This window comes from Trachemys scripta, chromosome 5 (genome assembly GCF_013100865.1).
Source record: "Trachemys scripta elegans isolate TJP31775 chromosome 5, CAS_Tse_1.0, whole genome shotgun sequence".
In the NCBI taxonomy this organism is placed as follows: Eukaryota; Metazoa; Chordata; order Testudines; family Emydidae; genus Trachemys; species Trachemys scripta.
The window spans coordinates 8,744,652-8,766,280 of record NC_048302.1 but is presented as its reverse complement, the minus strand read 5'-3'; the positions used below and the strand labels follow the sequence as shown (position 1 = coordinate 8,766,280).

Sequence of the window (21,629 nt, the reverse complement as noted above, 5' to 3'; positions counted from 1 at the left end):
TCCCCTGCACCTACATGCATAACCCTTCACACATGCAACCTTTCACCACTCGCACATTCCCCTGCCTCTGGAATCTCCCTGTTTCTCCCTCAATTCTGGTTTATCTGAGTAGATCTGACGCAGTGGGTAGTTTTTGAATATATTTAGGATTAAAGGTCAGTTTTTGCTGTTTTTCATAATTGAAAGCTTAACTGTCATGAAGAACTAACCGTTTTCAAGTAGGCCACCATCTCCCATTGTTCTCAGTGAGACTGATGCTGCAGCTGCCTTCAGGAGAGAGGGTGGGCCTGGAGTCTAGGCTATGAGCAGGCAGACACACTCAGTCCCATTGAGAACAGAGAGAGCCTTCCTTCTCAAAATGGCCACCAACTGAAGCCATCTGGTGCTTCAGTCCCATTTATAGCGAAAGGTTATGACAGCCATTTTGAAGGTGGTAGGGTTGCCAACCCTTCTGGTTTCACCAGGAGTCTCCCAGAATCGTGCTCGATCTCCCGGAGGCTACTGAAGCCAAACTGGGAGATTTTAGGCACTGAAAGTCTGGTGGTGCAGCGGGGCTAAGGCAGGCTCACTGCCTGCCCTGGCTCTGCGCTGCTACTGGAAGCCGCCGGCATGTCCCTGCGGCCGCTGATGGGGGCAGAGGGTCTCCGCGTGCTGCCCCCGCCCCCAGTGCCGACTCCACAGCTACTATTGGCCACTGTGTTGAGGTAGCGCAGTAGTGTAGACTAGCCCTTAGTCCCTGCAGCCCATGTAACAGTTTTTTGTTTTGTGGAGTCAAATGTCTCTTTTGTGTGTTTCAGAGGAAGCCATTTCTACATATGGAAAAGAGAATGTGAAGATCTACACCACCTCTTTCACCCCCATGTATCACGCTGTAACTCAAAGGAAAACTAAGTGTGTCATGAAACTGGTTTGTGCTGGCAAAGAAGAGAAGGTGAGCAAAATGAAACAAGAACGGATAGCTAAAATGTTCCAGATAATGCAGCAGCCTGTATTCTGCTGTTATCCAAGTCTGTTTAGCTAAAGGTAAAATAACTGACGTAGCATATTTAATTCCAGCTCTTCCATTACAGTGTTTTTGTTCATAGACATAAATTGCCTTTCTAAAAAGAATACTTTACATTAAATATTACATACAAACATACGTTAAAAACATTATTCAAATTGCAAAGTCAAACTGTGAAAAGTGGAAAATTTTCTGTAATATTTGTATGAATCCTGGCATGCCTGTTTCCATCTGAATGTTGCATTGCTATCCAGTGGGTGCAGAAGGGTTAACAACTGCTCCTGGATCAGGGTAGGAAGTGTGTGTGTGTCACCTTGCTGTCTGGAGGGAATGAATACACTCATTAAAGAACTGGCTCAAACCAACCCAAATCAATAGCCAGTGACTGAGCACTCAGCTAACAGCAGGAAACACCAGGTAGGACTTGAGAACTGAACTGGAGAACAAAGTGTCATATGACTGCCAGCAGGGGTGTATTTTTGTTGTGGTTGGGGTTTTTTTGGGGGGGCGGGGGAGGAACTCGAGTCCAAACCAGGGAGACAAGGGAAGAAAGGGAGCAAGAGATGGAGTCCATCACAGCATGGCTGGCTGAGGATGGGCACTGATTCGACCTGGGTGGATTATGGCTTAACTTCTGTCTCACTTTGCTAACCTGAGGACATTCAGGTTCTGTATGCCAGGTGACTAATAAATGGTGGTTGTTTTGGAAAAGGCTGCCTGTATTGCTGTGAATACTCACTGACAGCATTCTGCCCTGAAGGGCTACAGTACAAGCCTACAGCAATCTAGCTTGGTTGGATTCACTGCAGGGAGCCACAGAGAGAAAGAGAGAGAAGGTTAGCTGGTACTGAAGGCCCAGTCTTGGTGGCCATGGTCCTGCCCCGGTGGAATTGTGTGGGTCCTTGAAACCCAGCACACTTTAAAGGATCGCTCCTAGGAGAGTACTTACAGGCTGGGGCATAGACCAGACCCTGTGACTCAATGACCTTAATTCGGCCCAACTTTGGAACTGAATGAAGCAGGTGTAATGTGGAAAAAATAGCTTGTGATAATGAAATTAAAGACTATTGTAATGCATGTGTCAAAGGGGATTTGGCATTTGCTAACTTTCAAGTGCTTGACTTCGCAACCTAAATAATATTCCTCTAACAGGTTTTTTTATAGGTCATTTCCTAGTTTTTTTTAAGGAGAAAGGTAAAAACAAATTTGATTATGTACAACTTTAACAAGAGGTCAAAAGAATCTTCTGTAATGGAAAGTTTTAAGCAGCCTCATTATAGAGGTTGTTGCAAGTTCCATGTATGATACGAATATTATAGTGGCATGGGCGCACCACCGTTTAAGGTTACGTCGTGACATCTGTTTAAAGAGTGAGCTTTCTAAGTCCCCTAAAGTCGATGTGCGTGGGTGGATTTGAAATTTGGAGTGCCTCGGAACAGTGCAGGGTAGGCTTAGTGACCCAAATTCGGAATCATATGAGCAAGGGGTTCCAGAGGAATAAACACCCCTCCCCAAAAATAGCCACTTAAAAGTTGTCAAGTGGAATTTTTTTGCTCAAAGTTAGAGATCAGTAGAGCCCTGCAAATTCATGGAGATCTGTGGACCATTTCTGCGGATGCCAGGGTGGATTGGGATACAAATTTTGTATCCACGCAGGGCTCTGATGGTAAGAGCGGGCGGACAGCTGTGAGGAACCGCGGCGTGACTAAGGCAGGTGGACGGTCCGTTGCGGCTCTGCACAGCTGCCTGCCTGGCTCTTATCGTGGCCGGGCTGTGGCTCCGAGCCTCCCCACTCCCTGGATGAAGCCGGGACAGGGAGAGCCGCACTGGCAGCTGTGGGGAGCCTGGGTCTCTCCACCTGCCCTGGGCGGGGGACTGCTCAGGCCCCATGCCTACAGCAGGTGGAGGGTCCGCGATGGCTCCCCACAGCTGCAGGCACGTCTCTTCCCGACCGGGATCCGGCGGGTGTGGGGGGGTGTGCCTCAGAGCCTCAGTCCAGCCCCCAGTGTAGAGCCCTGCAAATCCGAGGATATCTGCAGACGTGGCTATCTGCAGATAATTTTTGCAGATTGGATGCAGATACACATTTGTGTATCTGTGCAGGGCTCTAGATATCAAACTTTTGGTGGGCTATGGGTCAAAATAGTTTCTCTCAAGTTTTACCCAAGGTAGTGCATGGCACTCACTACGTTTTTGGGGGACCAAAATTGGGAATGATGTTTAAGAAAATGGACATTTTTACACTAGACATGCACCAATACAGAAAAACGGCTAGAGCGTTTCCATTCCCTCCATTCTATATGCTTTAAAGGTCGACTTTTCTAAGTGCTGTAAAATCCGAATGGTGAACTGATTGCTTTGAAATGTTATGTGCCTCATGGGGTGGGGATATAGTGGTGTTGATCCACATTTGGGATTATTTGGCCACTGGTTTTCTTGAGTTACTGGCTAGCCCCCAAAATTGATTTCCTCCTTCTGTCTTGTAGTGTTAAACTGAAAGATACTAATGACTGGATGGTTCACAGACCCTCTTGATGGCTGTGAACTCACCCTTCAGTTAACATAACTAAGGACCAAGTCATCACCACCCCTCACCTAAAACAAAAGGACATTTGGATTAAGTGGCTGAAGGTTACTACAATTTGAGGCCTGGGTGGCAATTTTATTTGGGGGCAGGAAGGGGATCTAATCAGTCTTTGGTGGGGGCCGGGGGCGGGTTAGACATGTGAATGTGTCCGGAGGGATATTAGGGGTGGAGGAGTGGAGAAATGAGGAGAGAGGGACGTGAGGCTGCAGTGAGGGGAGGGGAGATTATGGGAAAAGGGATAAATGGTGTGGGATGGAGAGGCAAGAGTGGTTTGGCACTCAGGTGAGGGAGGCATGGCACCCCACAGCTCTGTCAGGGCAGTGCACTCCAACTCCTTGCACCCCACAGATCTGCCAGAGCACCCCAACTACTCTGCCAGTTGATTTTGATTACACTTGCAATTCTGTATTAAAAATGCTTGAGACCAGATAACCAAGCTTAACCAATTTATTGTCTAAAGACAAAATAGTACAATATGAAAAGGAGATATACATACCACTCCTTCTGGGAAACTGTTTTCTTGCAACATGCAGTGCCCCTTACACAGAAAGTGTGTTTTGAAATACCCCCCCCCCCCAATACCCAACCCTCTACCTATATTTATAACAAAATTGAAAGTGCACAAGTCATCCAATCAGCTTTTTACCTTGTTTTTCCAGTACCAGGGTACCTTTCCTTCTCTCTAATTTGGATACTACATTCCAAACTAGTTGCCCATGAAGGCACCTGCCACCCTGTACCAAGACATAGAATTAAAATGTTTTGGATTTGAGAGGTTTTGGATTTTCTAGTACCAAAGATTACGTCAGCTTTTCAGGGTATTATGGGATACATATCTTGACATGAATGAACAGTTCTTGTTCTGAAGCTGTGCAAAGCGTTTTTACTAATGATAGAAAAGATTCTGCTAGAAAATGCTACACAACCAAATGGAAGCGTTTCTCTCTCTGGGCTCAACAAAAACTTACCTGCAGCCATTAAGGTTAAGGTATTCCTATTATTCTGGACTATCATCTTTCATTCAAAATCCACAGATTTTTCCATCAGGTCTGGATGGGTCCACCTGGCAGCAAACAGTGTGTACCACTCAGCTTCAAATGGTTACTCAGTCTTTGTTCACCCACTGACTACCAGATTCTGGAAGGGCCTAATCAGAACCTTTCCACCAGTAAGGAAACCTACGACCTAACAGGACTTAAACCTTGTTCTTCGGTGCTCACTAAGCCTCCCTTCAAACCACTATCTACATGTTTCGTGTCTCTCCTGTCCTTGAAGGTTGCATTCCTGGTGGCCATCACCTCAGCCAGAATGGTGTGTGAGCTCAGAGAGCTGCTGGCATATCCACCTTACACCATATTCCATAGAGTCAGGTTTCATTGCATTTACACCCTAAATTCACCTCCAACATAATTTCAACATTTCACTTGGACCAGTCAATTCATTTATCTGTGTTTTTCCCCCAAAACCACACACATCTGAAGAAAAGAGGAGACTTCATTTTCTTGATGTGCATCGAGCCCTAGCCTTTTATCCACAAAACCAAAACCAACCAGAAAATCTCCCAGATTGCTTATTGCTGAGTGAAAAGAGTTTGAGGTCAAACTATATCCTCTCAGAGCATCTTTAAATGGATATTGGCCTGGATCTTACACTGCTACAAGTTATCTAATATGACTTCCTCTCACGCTTATTCTACAAGTGCACAACCAACATCAGTGCCATCACGCCAAGAAGTACCTCTACTGGACATTTGCAGAACAGTTACGTGGCGTTCTGTCCATGCATTTTCAAGACATCATGCTTCAGTTCAGGACTCCTGTGCTGACACATCCTTTGGGACGGTGGTCCTTCAAATGGCTCCGCTGCCTGCATCCCCTTAACCTCCTCCTCCTTGAGTACTGCTTGTCAGTGACCCACAGTGGAATTTACATAGGTACCAGTGCTCAAAGAAGACGAAACAGTTACTTAACCTTTGTAATTGGAGGTCCTTCAAGATGTGTGGCCCCTATTTGTATTCCACTATCCACCCTCCTTCCCCGCTGCTTCGGTTATTTTCCTGTTTGCGTCAGGAAAAGCAAATGATCTGCTCTGCCCTTTATCTCCTTGGTTGGAGGCACATGCACAGACCAGTGGATGGTGCTTTCAAGAATTCTCTCAATCCAGACACATGGAGTTAATGTGCACTCACAATGGAATACAGGTAGGGACTATACATCTAGAACAGGGGTGGGCAAACTTTTTGACCCCAGGGCCACATTGGAGTTGCAAAACTGTATGGAGGGCCGGGTAGGGAAGGTTGTGCCTCCCCAAACAGCCTGCTCCCTGCCCCCATCCACCTCCTCCCACTTCCCGTCCCCAACTGCCCCCCTCAAAACTCCCGCCCCCTCCCACCCTCCCCCCCCCCCCCCGCTCCTTGTCCCCTGACCACCCCCTCCCGGGACACCCCCGTCCCTAACTGCCCTCCCAGGACACCATCCCCTATCCAACCCCCCCCCCCTCTCCAGCCCCTTACCGTGCCGCTCAGAGCAGCAGGAGCTCGCAGCCCCGTTGCCCAGGTGGAGCCAGCCACACCACTGCACTGCCCTGCAGAAGTGGCGGGCCACAGTGCTGCCCGTGGCGTGGCGTGGCTTCAGGGGAGGGGGGACAGCAGGGGAGGGACCGGGGGCTAGCCTCTCTGGCTGGGAGCTTCAGTTACAAAGGTAAGTAACTTTCTCTAGTGCATTTCTGCTGACATAACCTACAAAATTGAGTGGCAAAATTATCTTTGATCCTTCAAGGTACACACGCTTCTAATCATATCAGTCAGCTTTGCCAAGCAGCTCCAGCTAATCCCTCCACCATTCAGTACAGTTACAACTAACACAGTGAACATACCTTGGAAGGGTATGCAGATTTGCTAGAATTCAGATCTATAGAACACAACACAAACAATGGCACGGTTTTAGTCCTTCCTCCTATCTACTTATAGAATTTAAGGTTGAAGGGGTCCATTATGCCCGTCTAGTCTGACCTCATGTATAACACAGTCTATAGAATTTCATCCAGTTACACCTGTATTGGGCCTAATATGGGTTTGACTAAAGTATCTTTGAGACAGGCATCCAGTCTTGATTTGACCATTTCAAGAGATGGAGAATCCTCTACCTTCCTGGTAGTTTAACCTTTGCCATATCCATGCTGACCTATTCCCAGTGGTTTTGCCAGCAGTGGGGGCACAGAGTTATGGTTGTGTTGGGGGGATGGCAGAGACCTTAACTTTTTGTATTTCCTGGTTTTCAGAGGTTTACATTAGCCACTTTCCACGTTCTGAAGCAAGCTGATTTCCACAGGCTGGAAACAGCACTGGGCAACCTTAACTCTTCACTAACGTTTTTGAACATCTAATCATATGTAGATTTGTTATTTGAAAGGCTGTCAACTGGGTCAACAGTAGCTTTCCCTCTATGCCAATAAATGATCAGGGTGATGAAGATTCTCTAGCTGGGGTGCAGTGATGACTGTCATGACATGCTCATCTTTAATAAATTAAGTTTCTTATTATTTGAAGGTGGTGGGACTACACATGCAGGGCCTAGGATGCGACGAAATGCTGCAAGGTTTCGCTGTAGCAGTCAAAATGGGAGCAACAAAGGCCAGCTTTGATGAGACGGTTGCCATTCACCCAACTTCAGCAGAAGAGCTGGTCACGCTCCGTTGAAAGGTGGTGAATTTCTGGTGCTTGCAAACAGATCTTTAATATGGCAGCCAAAAAACTAAATAGACTTGCAGAATCATGATTTTTCTTCTTGGTGCCACTTTTACAAACTCTTCCTTTTCTATGACACTCCAGATAATAATCAGATTCTTCTGTTTTTGTAATCTATGAATATATGTAGAAAAAATCTTAGAGATGTCCAAAAAACCAGCAGCAGCATCTGTTCATCTCATCCAGACAGCTTGGTTTCTTGAAGCTTCCTTGGTTTAGAGTGAAAAATAAATAAAATGGTTTAAAATCTTTGGTTCTTGCTTTATTATCTCAGGCCTCATTAGCTAAACTAAGCCCATGTTCTGACTGGCTAAGCTCGCTGGGGCAAAAGAGATGTCTCCAGTTTTTATTACTTAAACCATTTGTTTTTTTTCATGTGGACATGTAGAATCATCTTCCTCTCTTATCCAGCATGGCTCTGTGCACACAGAAAAGCTACTCCTGGGTTACAATCTGCAGAAGGAATTTCAGGGTATGTCTATACTGCAATGTAAAAAGCTTGACTCTGGCTTTCAGGGCATGGGCTAAAGGGCTGTTTAATTGTGGTGTCAATGCTCGGGCTGGAGCCTGGGTGCTAAGATTCTGCAAAGGGGGAGTCTTGTCTTCCAACCCCTCATGGGGATTACAGTGGCGATGAGTGTGACAGAATGCACCCCTGTATTTGCACCCTATACACTGTTATACAAAATATGCCTTGTGAAGTATCATTTGAAAACTAATAACTCACTGGTCAATAATATCACAGAGAAATGTGTGAAGCAACATTATATGTAAAGTTTAAACATAAGCTGAAATCATGACTGAAGTGTGTTTACCAGATAAGTCTGGGTGTGGTTAAACTTGTTTCTCAAAGACAAAGGACGAGCTGACAGCTCTGGTCAGGTGTCATCAAAGGTGATGGGCCATCACCTATCAAGTGACCATTCTTTGGCAAGGAAGGGGGGTGGGAGCAGGGACAAAAATGTCTGCATTTTAGCAGACAGCCACCAGCAGCTCCTTCACCACCAGACTCCTTGACTCCAACCTCAGAGCGGAAATGAAGTTTATCTAGGGGTAACCCTCAGGAAAATGGATTTCAAAGGGTGACTGAACTATAAAAAGTGAGGGGGGGGAGGGGGACACACCAAGTTCTCTCGTCCTATTCATCTCTTGCTCTTCCATGTGAGAAGACAAAAGAAACCATCCCATTTGAGGTTGGGATCTTGACCTGAAATCTGGTCACCTTTGTTGCTGGGACCATGTGGTAAGAATTTTATCTTGAACCAAGTCTATCTTGTTGAGTTTTAGTCCTAGGAAGGGTTTATATTGATTTCTCTTGTAACCATTTCTGATTTTAATGCCATATACTTGAACTCACTTAAAATCAATCTCTTTGTAGTAGGACTGTCAAGCGATTAAAACAATTAATTGCGCTGTTAATAATAGCATACCATTGATTTAAATATTTTTTGATGTTTTCTACATTTTCAAATATATTGATTTCAATTACAACACAATACAAAGTGTACAGTGCTCACTTTATATTTATTTTTATTACAAATATTTGCAATGTAAAAAAACCCAAAATAAATAGTAGTTTTCAATTCACCTAATATCGTAGTGCACTCTCTTTATCATAGAAGTTGAACTTACATATGTACAGTACAAAAAAACCTTGCATTCAAAAATAAAACAATGTAAAACTTTAGAGCCTACAAGTCCACTCAGTCCTTCTTCTTGTTCAGCCAATCACTCAGATGAACAAGTTTGGTTACAATTTGCAGGAGAAAATGTTGCCTGCTTCCTGTTTACAACGTCACCTGAAAGTGAGAACAGGCGTTCGCATGGCACTGTTGTTGCAGGTGTCGCAAGATATTTACATGCCAGATGTGCTAAAGATTCCTATCTCCCTTGATGCTTCAACCACCCTTCCAGAGGACATGCATCCATGCTAATAATGGGTTCTGCTCGATAATGATCAAAAGCAGAGCCGACCAACACATATTCATTTTCATCATCTGAGTCAGATGCCACCAGCAGAAGGTTGAATTTCTTTTTTGGTGGTTTGGGTTCTGTAGTTTCCGCATCTGAATGTTACTCTTTTAAGACTCTAAAAGCATGCTCCATCACTCATCCCTCTCAGATTTTGGAAGGCACTTCAGATTCTTAAACTTTGGGTTGAATGCTGTAGCTATTTTTAGAAATCTCACATTGGTACCTTCTTTACATTTGTCAAATCTGCTGTGAAAGTGTTCTTAAAACCAACGTGTGCTGAGTCATCATCAGAGACTGCTATAACATGAAACATATGGCAGAATGCAGATAAAATAGAACAGGAGACATACAATTAACCCCCAAGGAGTTCAGTCACAAATTTAATTAATGCATTTTTTTTTTTTTTAACGAGCATCATCAGTATGGAAGCATGTCCTCTGGAATGGTGGCCAAAGCATGAAGGGGGACATATGAATCTTTAGCACATCTGGCACATAAATACCTTGCAATTCCAGCTACAACAGTGCCATGCGAACACCTGTTCTCACTTTCAGTTGACATTGTAAACAAGAAGCAGGCAGCATTATCTCCTGAAAATTGTAATCAAACTTGTTTATTTGAGCAAGAAGTACGACTGAGTGGACTTGTAGGCTCTAAAGTTTTACATTTTGTTTTTGAGTGCAGTTACGTAACGAAAGAAAATCTACATTTGTAAGTTACACTTTCACAATAAAGAGATTGCACTACAGTATTTGTATGAGGTGAATTGAAAAAGACTGTTTCTTTGGTTTATCATTTTTACAGTGCAAATATTTGTAATAAATATAAAGTGAACACTATACACTTTGCATTTTGTGTTGTAATAGAAATCAGTATATTTGAAAATGTAGAAAAACATCCAAAAATATTTAATAAATTCCAATCGGTATTCTATTATTTACCTGTGCGATTAATTTTTTGTTAATCGTGTGAGTTAAGTGGGATTAATTGACAGCCCTACTTTGTAGTTTAAATACATTTATTGAATTCTTCAATTAAAATCAGTCCAGTTTTGTCTTTAAACTGAACTGTGGGTAATTCCATTTACGGTAGCAAACTGATGTGTATATTAATCCCTTTGCAAGAGTTCAGATTATAAAGGGTATGGCTCCTCAGCCTAGAGTTAGGGGTGGGGTCAGTAGGTTTCCCTGGCCTAGGATTGGGGTCAATAAGCTCCCCAGGCTATGATTAGTCACAAAGGTTAGGACTCCCTGGCCGAAGGTTAGGGTTGAAAGGGTAGGGCTTCCCATCCTAAGGCTAGAGTTGGTATCAGTAGGGCTCCCCATCCTAGGGGTAGGGTTGTGGTCAATAGGGATTCCCAGTCTAGGGTTATGGTTACAAAGGATAATACTCACTAGCCCTGGAGTTAGGTAGTCAAGTCAGTAGGGCTCCCCGTCCTAGGTTTAGGTTACAAAGAATATGGTTTTCCTGTTGTAGGATTAGGGATTGGGCCAGAAGGCGTTCCTATTCTAGGGTTAGCTTTACAAAGGGGAGGGCTCCCTTTCTTTGGTTAGGATTGGGGTCAGTAGGGCTTGCCAGCCTAAGGTTAGGTACAATGATAGGACTCGCTGCCCCCGAATTAGGGGTCAAGTTTGTGTGGTCCCCTAGGTATGGTGAGGGCTATAAAAAATAGGACTCCCTGGTTTAGGGTTAGGTTGGGGTCAGTAGAGCTGACTGGCTTTGCATTAGGATTACAAAGGATATGGCTTCTTGGCCTGGGGTTGGGGTAATCATGGCTCCCCTGTGTATGGTTAGGGGTGGGGTCACAGGGTTTACCCAGGTTAAGGTTACAGATGGAAAGAGTCTGCACCCTAGGGTTACTGTGAGGGGCAGTAGGATGCCTCATTCTAGGGTTAGGGTTGGTTTCAGTAGAGTTCCCCTGCCTTGGGGTAGAGTTAGAAAGTGTATGGCTCCCCAGCCTAGGATTAGTGTTGGGTTCAGTAGGGCACCCTAGACTCTGGCTAAGATTACAAAAGGTAGGGCTCTCTGTCATAGGGCTGTGGGTACAAAGAGTAGGGCCCCCGGCATCAGATTAAAGTTGCATTCAGTAGGGATCCCTGGCCAAAAGTTAGGGTTGGGTCAGTAGAGATCACCGGTCTATGGTTACATTTGCAGAGGGTACGGCTCTCTGGCCTAGGGTTAAGGTTACAAAGTAGAGGGCTCCCACCAGGCTGGAGTTATGGTTTGGTTCAGTAGGGATCCCTGGTTTAGAGTTATGGTTAGGCTGCCTAGGGCGAGGGTTGGGATCAGTAGGGTTCTCTGGGCTCGAGGTAGGGTTGCAAAGGGTAGGGCTCCCTAGATGCTTTTAAGGAGCAGAGGCTTCCGTCCAGCGTTCTCTACTCGACGTTCCCTTTTGTATCCTGATTTTATCCCTGTAACCTTCACTCCCATCACATTTTTTCATTTGTTGTCCCCCTTGGTTAGTTGATGCCTAACTCCAGTGGCTTCTCCCCTTAAGCCGAGGGGCCTTCAGTAATGGGGGGTGGAGGGGCGCTACACCTGCTCATCCCCTGTGCTTCAGTGAGCCATCTCTCAGACATGCAGCAACAACCCAGCTGCGCCCATGTACCCTGCCCACAGATCCGGCAGTAACTTGCCCTCAGGCATGCGGTAGCAACCTATCGCCGTAGAGCCTGGGTCAGGTGACCCCCAGGCCCAGCTATTTCCCCAGCTCCGCCAAAGCTACAGATGTGTCTGTGAACAGCACTAGCCTACCAGGAACCCTCCTGCAGCCACACCGTGTATTGGACTCTCCACACTCCCAGCCTGTCTCTGCATCAGTGGAGCCTGAGACCTGATCCAGTCTTGTTCTTGCCCTACCCTGACTTTGCTCCAGCCTTTCCTCCTCTCCCTCACCCTTGGACTCTGATCATCCGGCTTTGCTCTTTAGCGTGTACCTGGGCTTTAACTACAGTACTGACTTTGGACCACCTGGCTTCGACCCCTGACTTGCAGCTGGACTTTATCTCTGGACTCCAATCTCGGTTCTGACTCTGGCCTGTCCCCACCCGTGGCCCAGTCTGACCCTATGTCTGGCTTCAACTGCACTCCAACCACTAGGCCTGACTACTGGGAGGCAGTGCCTGACAAAGAGGGTCCCTGGTCTACGGTTAGGGTTAGGATGGCTCCCCAACCTAGAGCTAGGCTTAATCTTTATTCCCCAGAGTTCAGGGTGTGATGGGATGAATGTTTGCGCATTCCCCCTGTTCCTGGGTGTGGGGGAAAACAATCAACAAAGTCTTTTGTCCATTGATGTTCCACAATGGTTTGTCTGGTGTCTATAGGCCTTCTTTTGTTGGGCAGGAGATGACACCTCTTGTGGTAAACTAGTATTTCACATTTGGTAATGCTGCTTGCCTGACCTGGGTTTCCCCCTTCCCGCCTGCCCCACTTTCATAGCAAATACTTTTATAGTTACAGAGCAAACACTTAAACATTACATTGTAACATGAGATACAGAGGTTATAAGTGAGATAATGCATGCAACAGCTCACAAGCATTTCATAAGGTCCAAATGCTAAACACAGCTCTATAACTGAGGTACCTATTTTAAGTATACTAACAGACAGGCGAGCCAGACTGGTTTCCAGCTATGCATTGTCAGTGTTCAGTGAGGCCTGGGGGCCTTGGCATGAGCTTGGCACCTTGTCTGCCAGTGTCAGAGGGGTCCCTAGGCTCAGGATTAGGTCAGGAGGGATCCCTGTTTAGGGGTTAGATTTGCAAAGGGTGGGGCACCCGGGCTAGGGTTATAAAGTAGGGGGCACCCCCAGTCTAGGGTTTAGTTCAGTAGAGATCCAGCGTAGGGTTGCAAAGTCTTGGGCTCCTCAACTTAGGCCTAGAATTGGGATCAGCAGGGCTTCTTGGCCTACAGTTAGGGTTGGAGTCAGTAGGGCTCCCCATCCTGGGTTTAGGGTTATAAAGAACATGGTTTCCTATCACAGGATTAGGGGTTGTGTTAGAAGGTTTGTCCATAGTAGGGCTAGGATTACAAAAGGAAGGGCTCCTTTTCCTTAGGTTATTATTTAGGTCAATAGGGCTCCCCGGCCTAGGGCTAGGATTGGAAAGGGGATTCGTCGACTGGGGCCGGCCAGCCAACCAAACCCGCTGGCTGGAATCCGGTGGGTGGTCTGCACAGACCTCACCTGTTTGCTTCTTAACAGTTTCACGCCCTCTTGAACTTTCTCTTCAAAGTTCTTTTCAGTCTCCCCTTATGGTACTTTTTAACTATTGGTCTTGTGCCCGGGCTTGGCTACACTTAATACGCAGCTGCTGCGCCACTGTTGCACTTCAGTGAAGACACAACCTACCCTCTTTCCTGGTACTGAGGGACTCCTGGTTAGTTTCATTTTCACCACTGACTAATCGGCTTAAATTCAGCAGGTCCCCATGTCTGATCTGAGGTCGCACTTGGATAGGGACACCGGGGTGGTGGACACCAACCCCATGGAAGCACTCCGCCCTAGAGGAGGCCCAATCGACCAAGTTTGGGGCAGAACGTCCCAGCAGAGGAGGGGCACGTAAGGTGCCTCTTCTCGTGACTTAGCCTTCTGGCCCGGTCGCAGTTAGTCCCAGTCCTGCCGAGGTAACAGAAAATCCAGTGAAAACAGCTGATCCCTCTGCCTGCGCTGCTGCCCTTCATTCTGGGCCCTGCAGTCCAGTTCCCCTTTTGAGGGCCTTCACAGCACCCTGCCCGTGGCTGGTAGGGGAACCCAGGTCCTCCTCCTATGCTGGGATCCAGCCCAGGAACCCTAGGGCAGGCAGTCATGGGTCACTCCACCAGTGGACTCTTTGCTGGTACTCCTTCCGACTGAGACTTTCCCTGGTCTTTCTCCTCACCCTGCAGTCGTCTCCCCATTCCTACAGGTCTCCTCACTCCCTGCTATTCGCAGAGTGATTGCTGGGTTTCTCCCTGCCGCCCTTCTGCTATAAACTTCCTCTGCTTGTAGCACACCCAGCCACCCCCGCTGGGTTTCATCATTAATTAGACATGGACGACCCTCCAGGTGCCACTGGGCGGGTTCACCACCTGTGGGGGGGGGGGTAAGGCACCCCATCACAAGGGCATAGGAGTGGCATGAAACTCCTGGGTCAGCGAGTCCAGTCCCCTGCCGCCCCGTCATGTATGTATCAAGCTCCATCCTAAAGCTAGTGGGGTTGTTTGGCCCACTGCTCCTATGGGGAGGCTGTTCTAGGCCCTCACTCCTCTGATGGACAGAAGCCTTCTGTTCATTGTCCAGCCTACATTGATTCATGGCCAGTTTATCCCCATGGGTCCTTGTGCCAACATTGTCCTTTACATTCAATAGCTCTTCTCCCTCCCCGGGGTTTACCCCTCTCTGCTGGATTTCTACCAGCTGCCCCTCAGCCTGCGTTTTGCTTGGCTGAACTAGCCAAGCTGTTTTCCTCTCCTCGGACTCTCCGTTCCGCTGCGCAGCCTCGTCGACTTGCTCGGTACCTGTTTTGGCGTGAATCCACCTGGCTCAGACATGGGTGAGCATAATTGGACACACCCCTCCGGATGAGGGCTGACCAATGCCTTGTTTTGAAAATAAAAACATTGAAGCTGAGATATTGTTTTACTTCCACCTGCAGGGCTTCCAGGAGATTTGAGCCTGGTTGGAACACCCAGGGTGCTGTTCAGCCCTTGAGATGTCGTCTGGTGCCTAATTGGCCAAGTCCCTTCTCTCAGCAATAAAGGCAAAACGTCTGGGAGTGCTGTGACTATGGGATATATCTTCTGCTTATGAGGCCAGCAAGCCTCTCGCAGGTAGCTCCAGAGGTGGCTGTGAAAGGTAAGGAACTTGTTTTCTTCTCACGTCTGGCAGGTGTGATTAGAAAGAAAGGGACCGTTCAGCAAAGGCATCTGACTCCCAAGTGGGGACTGACTCCCAGCAGTACTTTGAAGCAGACCACATGCAGTGGTTGTCTGGTCTGAGAGGGGGTGGATGGGTTTGTGCTGAGCGCTTGCCTGGGTTGCAAACCCAAGGTAACCTTTCAGGAGACAACGCCTTGGTGCATGTGGGTCAAGAAGCAGAAAGCAGCCTGCCAGCTGCTCTGAAAGGCTCCGATGCTGCCTTTCGTTTGAACCACCGAGGCAGGGGGTAGGAAGCGAGTTCTGGAGGGGGCTGCAGTGTGGGGCAGGGAGAGCGTGAGTGTGGAGGGGAGAGCCCTTAAAACGTTCAAAGATCAAACGTAGCATTCACAATTCTCTGGAGAAAGAGGTTCTCGCTTGTGCCCACTGACCTTGTTAACTGTTCCCCTGTCTTCCCCACGTCGCTCCCCTCTTCTGTCTGGCTCCAGCCTTGTCTGCCTGGGGGTCACCCTGGGCTGCTCAGGCCTGGGGAGAGCTGGGGCAGAAGGACTAGCTGTGCTGCTGGTGCCCATCTAGCTGAAAAAAGTTGTCGTAACTTGAGAGATTTTGTGGGCAGAGTGGGTTCCCAAAACCCCCATCTCACCCCATTCTGCATTGGGCAAATTGGAGTGTGCCAGTCAATTCCCAAAGGAGTTTCTCTGTGGAGGGGGAGGGGGAGGGAGCTGTAGATTCATTGGGTCATTGCTCTCTCACCAGGTAATGGCATGTTTGCCTAGCTCAAAGTAAGCCACACCTCTGATTTTTGTGATACGGGGAACTCTCTTCCACACAGTATCAGTGAAATTTACTGGGGCAGTAAAAGAATTTTCTCACTATAAATCTTGGCAGTTCATCCCCGGATGATCAAGGACACATCTTTTCTTTAAGCTCTGCCGGCAAGTTCAGATCTCCTGTGATTTCCGTGAATCATAATCAGAGGTTCCAAGCTGCTTATTTACTTTTTTCAGTCTGTGCAGGAAGTCTGAGCGAAAATAGGTGGAGAGATGGGATTATAATTGCCATGGTGAGTCTGAGTTCCTGCTGCCTGCTTTGGGTGTGGAAAGATTTTGTTGGTGTTGGTGCGGCTGTGCCTGGCCTGGGAAGGAGAATCCTGTCTTCGAAGCGTGTTGCCAGGAGTGCTGATGTGCCAGAGCCGCTGCCATGCTGCAGCAGATCCTGGCAGAAATGTACATCGCTCCGGAGCTGCTGGCAGAGCTCAGCGAGGAGCAGAAACAGATCCTCTTCCTCAAGATGAGGCAGGAGCAGGTCAGACGGTGGAAGGAGAGAGAAGCTGCCACAGACAAGAACTCGGCGAAGAAAGCGACCCAGCGGAAAGGTAACTGGCACCCCAGCGCTGGGCTTGCTGCCTGGTAAATACGGCTGTGCCGGGTTACAAACAACCTGCTGTTGGGTGAAAAGTGGTTACAGCTCAAGATACAGCTCCGGGGGGGGGGGGTGCCAGGGTTACTGCAGGAAAAAATCTTTCTACGAGGAGGTGGCAAATGAACACAGCCAAGGCTAGGGGTTCAAGCACTGCCCTGTGACCCCTAACAGCCGGGCCCAGGTCCTAGTCTTCGCTCAGTAACCTTGGGCAAATCTCTTAATGTCTCTGCCTGTAACATGGGGCCCACAATGCTTCCCTTGTCTGCTTAGACGCAGCGCTTTGGAGCAGGGGCCCGGCACAACAGAGCCTCTTGTGCTACCCTAAGAGAAATAATTAACTAGGTGTCGTGCTCTGTAGGCACCACGCTCTGGGCTGAAGCAGTAGCGGGCTTCGGGCTGCGGGTAGCCTAATGGACTGTGTTACTTTTGACCCTCTTCTTCAGGAAGCCAGATGGCTGAAGGATTTTTTAAGCAGGCCAGCATGGGCTGGGTGCTGGCTGCACTATCTAGCTCAGTAAGGGGGGGCAGCATATCTGTCACAGGAGAGGAGGACACCCAGGGTTCAAGAGGCTCCATAGCCCAGGTTGCCTTGAGATTTGCATTTGCAGCAGCCCTCCTTTAGAAATACCTCTCCCTGCCACTGCCTTCCCGCTCCCTGGAGGCCTCAGGGTCACGGGGGCAGGGAGCAGCTGAGACTGGTCTTAGCAGCTGAGAGAGCAGCTCTGTTTCCCCAGGCGGGACTCCCCAGTCAGGTGCTCTCCTGGAAGTAGCAAGTAGGAGAAATGGGCTTTGAGGAGCCACAGGGAGCACCTCAGAGTGGGTAGGCTGCTGGGCAAGGGGACGTGAATGGGGTGGGGGGCAATTTGACAAAGGCAATTTGGAGGGGAGGAGTCCATGACCAGGGGGAAATAATAAGCATCAACCCAAGCTCTTATCTAGCACTTTCTATCTGTAGATCTCAAAGTGCTTTACAAGGGAGATCAGTGTCGCTATTCCCGTGTCACAGATGGGGAAACTGAGGCACTGGGCGATGAAGTGACTCACCCAAGGTCATCCAGCAGACCAGTGGCAAAGCTGGAAATACAGTCCAGGTCCCCTGAGTTCCAGTCCAGTGCTCTATCCACTAGGCCACACTGTCTCCTCTCTGGTCTGCTCCTGCGCCCTGCATCTGGGATCATGCCCTACTCTACAAATAGCCCAATTGACTACAGTCTAGCTGCTTGTGGTGTAAGGCCCTACTTGTGGGGGAGGGGCTCCGAATCTGACCCGGGCTGCTGCTGCTCAAACCGAGAGTGGCGTTTTGAATAGAGCTTGGCAAATCATGTCAAATTGCTAGCAGCTTCCTCCCCTGAACAACCGCCCTGCCCCCCTGCCAAGCAGTTAGCCCTCAGGTAACCAAGGGTTGGGGGTATCGCGTTCTGGGGGGCAGTCCAGACTAATGAGGAGTTGTCACCCCCTGCTCTGCAATGCTCCGCAAATGCTTTGTTGCCATTGCTCCCAACCTGGGCCCCACACACCCAGCCTGCCAGCATGCAGGTCACACCCTGAGTGTCTGCATATAGCCACAACCTGCCAGCCACACAACAGCCACAGTCCTGCTTACCGCCTGCAGGGTGACCCCAACGCATTCCCAGTCCCCAATTTCCCCCAAAATGTGCATTGTCCTCTGTCCAGCCCTCTCCTGGGAAGTCCGTTGCCCCTGTAAGGGATCAATGTACAACAGTTTGGTACTTTAACTGGAGTCACCCAAACAGCTCAGTTTACACACAACACTGGATTCGTTTTGCTTAACGAATAAAACAAGTTGATTTAATTACAAGGCGATAGATTTGAAGTGAGTATAAGGCATTACAGTCATAAATGGTTCCTAGAGGAAATAAAGATCACACACTTTCTAGTAACTAAACCAGCTAGACTTGGTTCAAGGTTTCAGAAACCCTTCTCACATTTCCCAGCAACAGGGCTGACTAAATTCCCAGGTACCTTTTGTCTTCTTAGGTGAAAGAGGGAGTGAGAAAGAGAGAATACGGGGGGGAGGGGGGGGTTGGCCTTCTCTTTTATAGTCCAGTCATGAGGGTCACCTCTAGATAAAATTCCTTCCCCCTGTGAGGGTGAAGATATGGGTCTTGCGGTGAAGGCGGGTTCCGTGTTGTTTGTTCAAATGCAAATCGATCTGTTCCTGCCCCCCCTTCGCTGCCACTTGACAGGTGATTGCCAGTTCGTTGATGACACCTGGCTAGAGGCGCCAGCTTGTCCTTTGTCTTTGAGAAACTAGTTTACCCCAGACTGGTCTGGTAAACATACAGTCCCAATTTCAGCGTCTGTCCCTAACTCTCCATGAAATGTTGCTACACACATTTCACCCCGTTGTTGATCAGGGAGTTATTTGTACAAAATACCCCTGGAGAGGTGTCATTTGAAAACTAAGATTATGACCGGGGTGTGTAGGGTGTGAATACAGGGGTGTGTTCGGTCACAGGGTCACGAGCGCCACCGGAGCTTTAGTGGCCAATGCCCCGAGTGTTTGTCTTGCAGCGCTCGGGAAGTCGGTGAAGTGGAAGCTCGGCATGGACAGCGAAGTCTGGGTCTGGGTCATGGGCGAGCACGCGTCGGATAAGCCTTATGATGTGATCTGCGAGGAAATCCAGGCACGGAGGGCTCAGCAAGAAGCAGGGGAAGCCAGGTAAGGCAGCACTCGGCCCCGGCCCCAGGAGCCGGTTGGACAGGTTTGCGGTTACTCAGGTGGTGGCTCCTCCGGTGGCTAAGGCGGAAGGTGCTTTTTAATAAATGATAATCAGTGCAAGATAAAAGGGAGAGCTGGGATGGAGCAAAGTTCGGTGTGTTTCTCCCCTGCAGTCTGTGGGGATTTCTCCAGTCTCCTTCCACCCACACTACATCCAGAGAGAGGCACTAGGTCTTAGGGGCCTGTGTCTTTTAGGCACTTGGGCCTAGATCCTCACAGGTAATTAGGCCCTAACTCCCACTGATTTATACCTAGGAATATCTATACCAATGTATCTAGGAAGATCTGGGCTTGGGCCCTAAAACTGGGGACTGGAGGCGCAGGGCACATGCCTGGGAGCGAGCACATGGCCTACAGGGAGGCAGATGTATGGCTTCTTGCCTCGGGGACAGGGAGTGCTGTGTGGGCGAAGCACTGTTTGGGAAGGGTGTGTCCCTCCCATCCATGCTGGTGGAAGCTGGGAAAGCCCTAGGTGGGTGGCACAGTGGTCTGGGTGCATTTGCTCTTGTTTGAAAATAAAGCCAACCCTGGGGAACATGCCTTGGACTGAGGTGTCCCGGGGAGCTTCATTCGGCCTTCCTGGCTGGTGAGTTGGCTGGCCGGCGCACGGGCCCCAACGAGCTGCTTCTTGAGAACCCCTCTAACAGGCTGCTGCCTCCTCTACCAGCTGCCCGTGGCTGTACCTTCCTCCACGCGGCCATGCGGCTGGGCTGCCTCCTGGACAAGCCCTTTGAAGGTGCCAGCCTTGGCCCTCAGCTCCCAGGCAGGGCAGCAGGGTGTCTCCCTGAGGAGATGAGGCCTGAGTCATCTGGGAAGGGCTCTGAGGCTGCCAGGTGATCTTTGCTGGGGTCTGGCCCTTTGGTGGGGGGATGGGGAAGCTGGGTTGCTAACATTGTATGCGAATCATGAGAGTGGATTTGCCTACTAACAAATGATTTGCAGATGACTCTGACCATCAGTTTAGATAAAGGGGGGATTGAGCGCTGGGGAGAGGAGCTGGTTGGTTTGTTTTACCTGCAGGGCAGTTGGGGGAGGAGGTTCCATGGGCACCTGGATTGTCCCAGGCCATTTGCAGATGGCAGAGGATGCAGACTAGGGATAACATGGGGTCTCCAGACGCCCCCTGCCTCCAGCATGCAGGAGCCCCTCTTACCCTGCTGCCATATGCACATTGACCCAGGACTAACCCAGGGGTGGGCAAACTTTTTGGCCTGAGGGCCGCATCGGTTTCGTAAATTGTATGGAGGGCCGGTTAGGGGAGGGGGTTGTGGCCCAGCCCCCACCTCCTATCTGCCCACCTGGGACTCCTGCCCCATCCAACCCCCCCTCCCCCTGTTCCCTGACAGCCCCTCTGGGACCCCTGCCCCATCCACACCCCTCTGCTCCCGGACCCCTGCCGCCTCATCCAACCCCTCTCCTCATTCCTGACGCCCCCCCCCCCAGGACCCCCGCCCCATCCAACCACCCCTTCTCCCTGTCCCTTGACTGTCCCCCAGAACCCCTGCCCCTGACTGCCCCCTGCCGCCCCATCCAAACCCCCTCCTTCCAATCCTCCCTCCTTCCCCCCAGGACCCTGCCACCATTCAACCCCATTTCCCCTCCTGACCACCCCCAGAACTCTCCTGCCCCCTTACCGCGCTGCCTGGAGCACTGGTGGCTGGAGCCAGGCCACATCACCGCCACCACCACACAGCACAGAGCACTGGGTCAGGCCGGGCTCTGCAGCTGCGCTGCCCCAGGAGCTCACAGCCCTGCCGCTCAGAGCATTGTGCCGGCGGGGGGGCGAGTGAGGTGAGGCTGCGGGGGAGAGGGAACAGCTGGGGAGGGGCCGGGGGCGAGCCTCCTGGGCCAGGAGCTCAGGGGCCGGGCAGGACAGTCCCACGGGCCATAGTTTGCCCACCCCTGCTCTAATCCCAGCCCTGTGCTGGTGCTCCTGAAAATACGACCTTTGAACAGTATCTACTTACAGTGCTATGGGATGGTCCCGTGAGAGCTTGGGTGGGCAGCATCCCGCTCATCACCACAGCTGATATTCGGGAGTGATTTCTATGCCAATAAAAGAAGAACAGGAGTACTTGTGGCACCTTAGAGACTAACAAATTTATTAGAGCATAAGCTTTCGTGGACTACAGCCCACTTCTTCGGATAAGCTTTCGTGGACTACAGCCCACTTCTTCGGATAAGCTTTCGTGGACTACAGCCCACTTCTTCGGATCCGAAGAAGTGGGCTGTAGTCCACGAAAGCTTATGCTCTAATAAATTTGTTAGTCTCTAAGGTGCCACAAGTACTCCTGTTCTTCTTTT

General features: G+C 49.3%; 2 protein-coding genes across 3 annotated transcripts in view; both read left to right on the top strand.

The window, feature by feature from the left end:
* The window catches only part of GSR (glutathione-disulfide reductase), a 40,984-nt gene extending 33,398 nt beyond the window's left edge, over nucleotides 1–7,586 (top strand). Inside the window, exons 12-13 of the mRNA XM_034771405.1 lie at nucleotides 798–931; nucleotides 7,138–7,586. Of these exons, the coding sequence (XP_034627296.1) occupies nucleotides 798–931; nucleotides 7,138–7,287 (284 nt within the window). The 3' untranslated portion in view covers nucleotides 7,288–7,586. The remainder of the gene's footprint in view (nucleotides 1–797; nucleotides 932–7,137) is intronic.
* Nucleotides 7,587–14,234: 6,648 nt separating this feature from the next.
* Nucleotides 14,235–21,629, top strand: part of SH2D4A (SH2 domain containing 4A) — a 23,593-nt gene continuing 16,198 nt past the window's right edge. The window contains exons 1-3 of one of the 2 annotated variants that reach the window (XM_034771406.1): nucleotides 14,235–15,140; nucleotides 16,168–16,535; nucleotides 19,118–19,265. In XM_034771406.1, the coding sequence (XP_034627297.1) occupies nucleotides 16,361–16,535; nucleotides 19,118–19,265 (323 nt within the window). In that variant the 5' untranslated portion in view covers nucleotides 14,235–15,140; nucleotides 16,168–16,360. Of the gene's footprint in view, nucleotides 15,141–15,904; nucleotides 16,536–19,117; nucleotides 19,266–21,629 lie in introns of those variants that run through there. The other variant, XM_034771407.1, reaches the window with a different exon arrangement.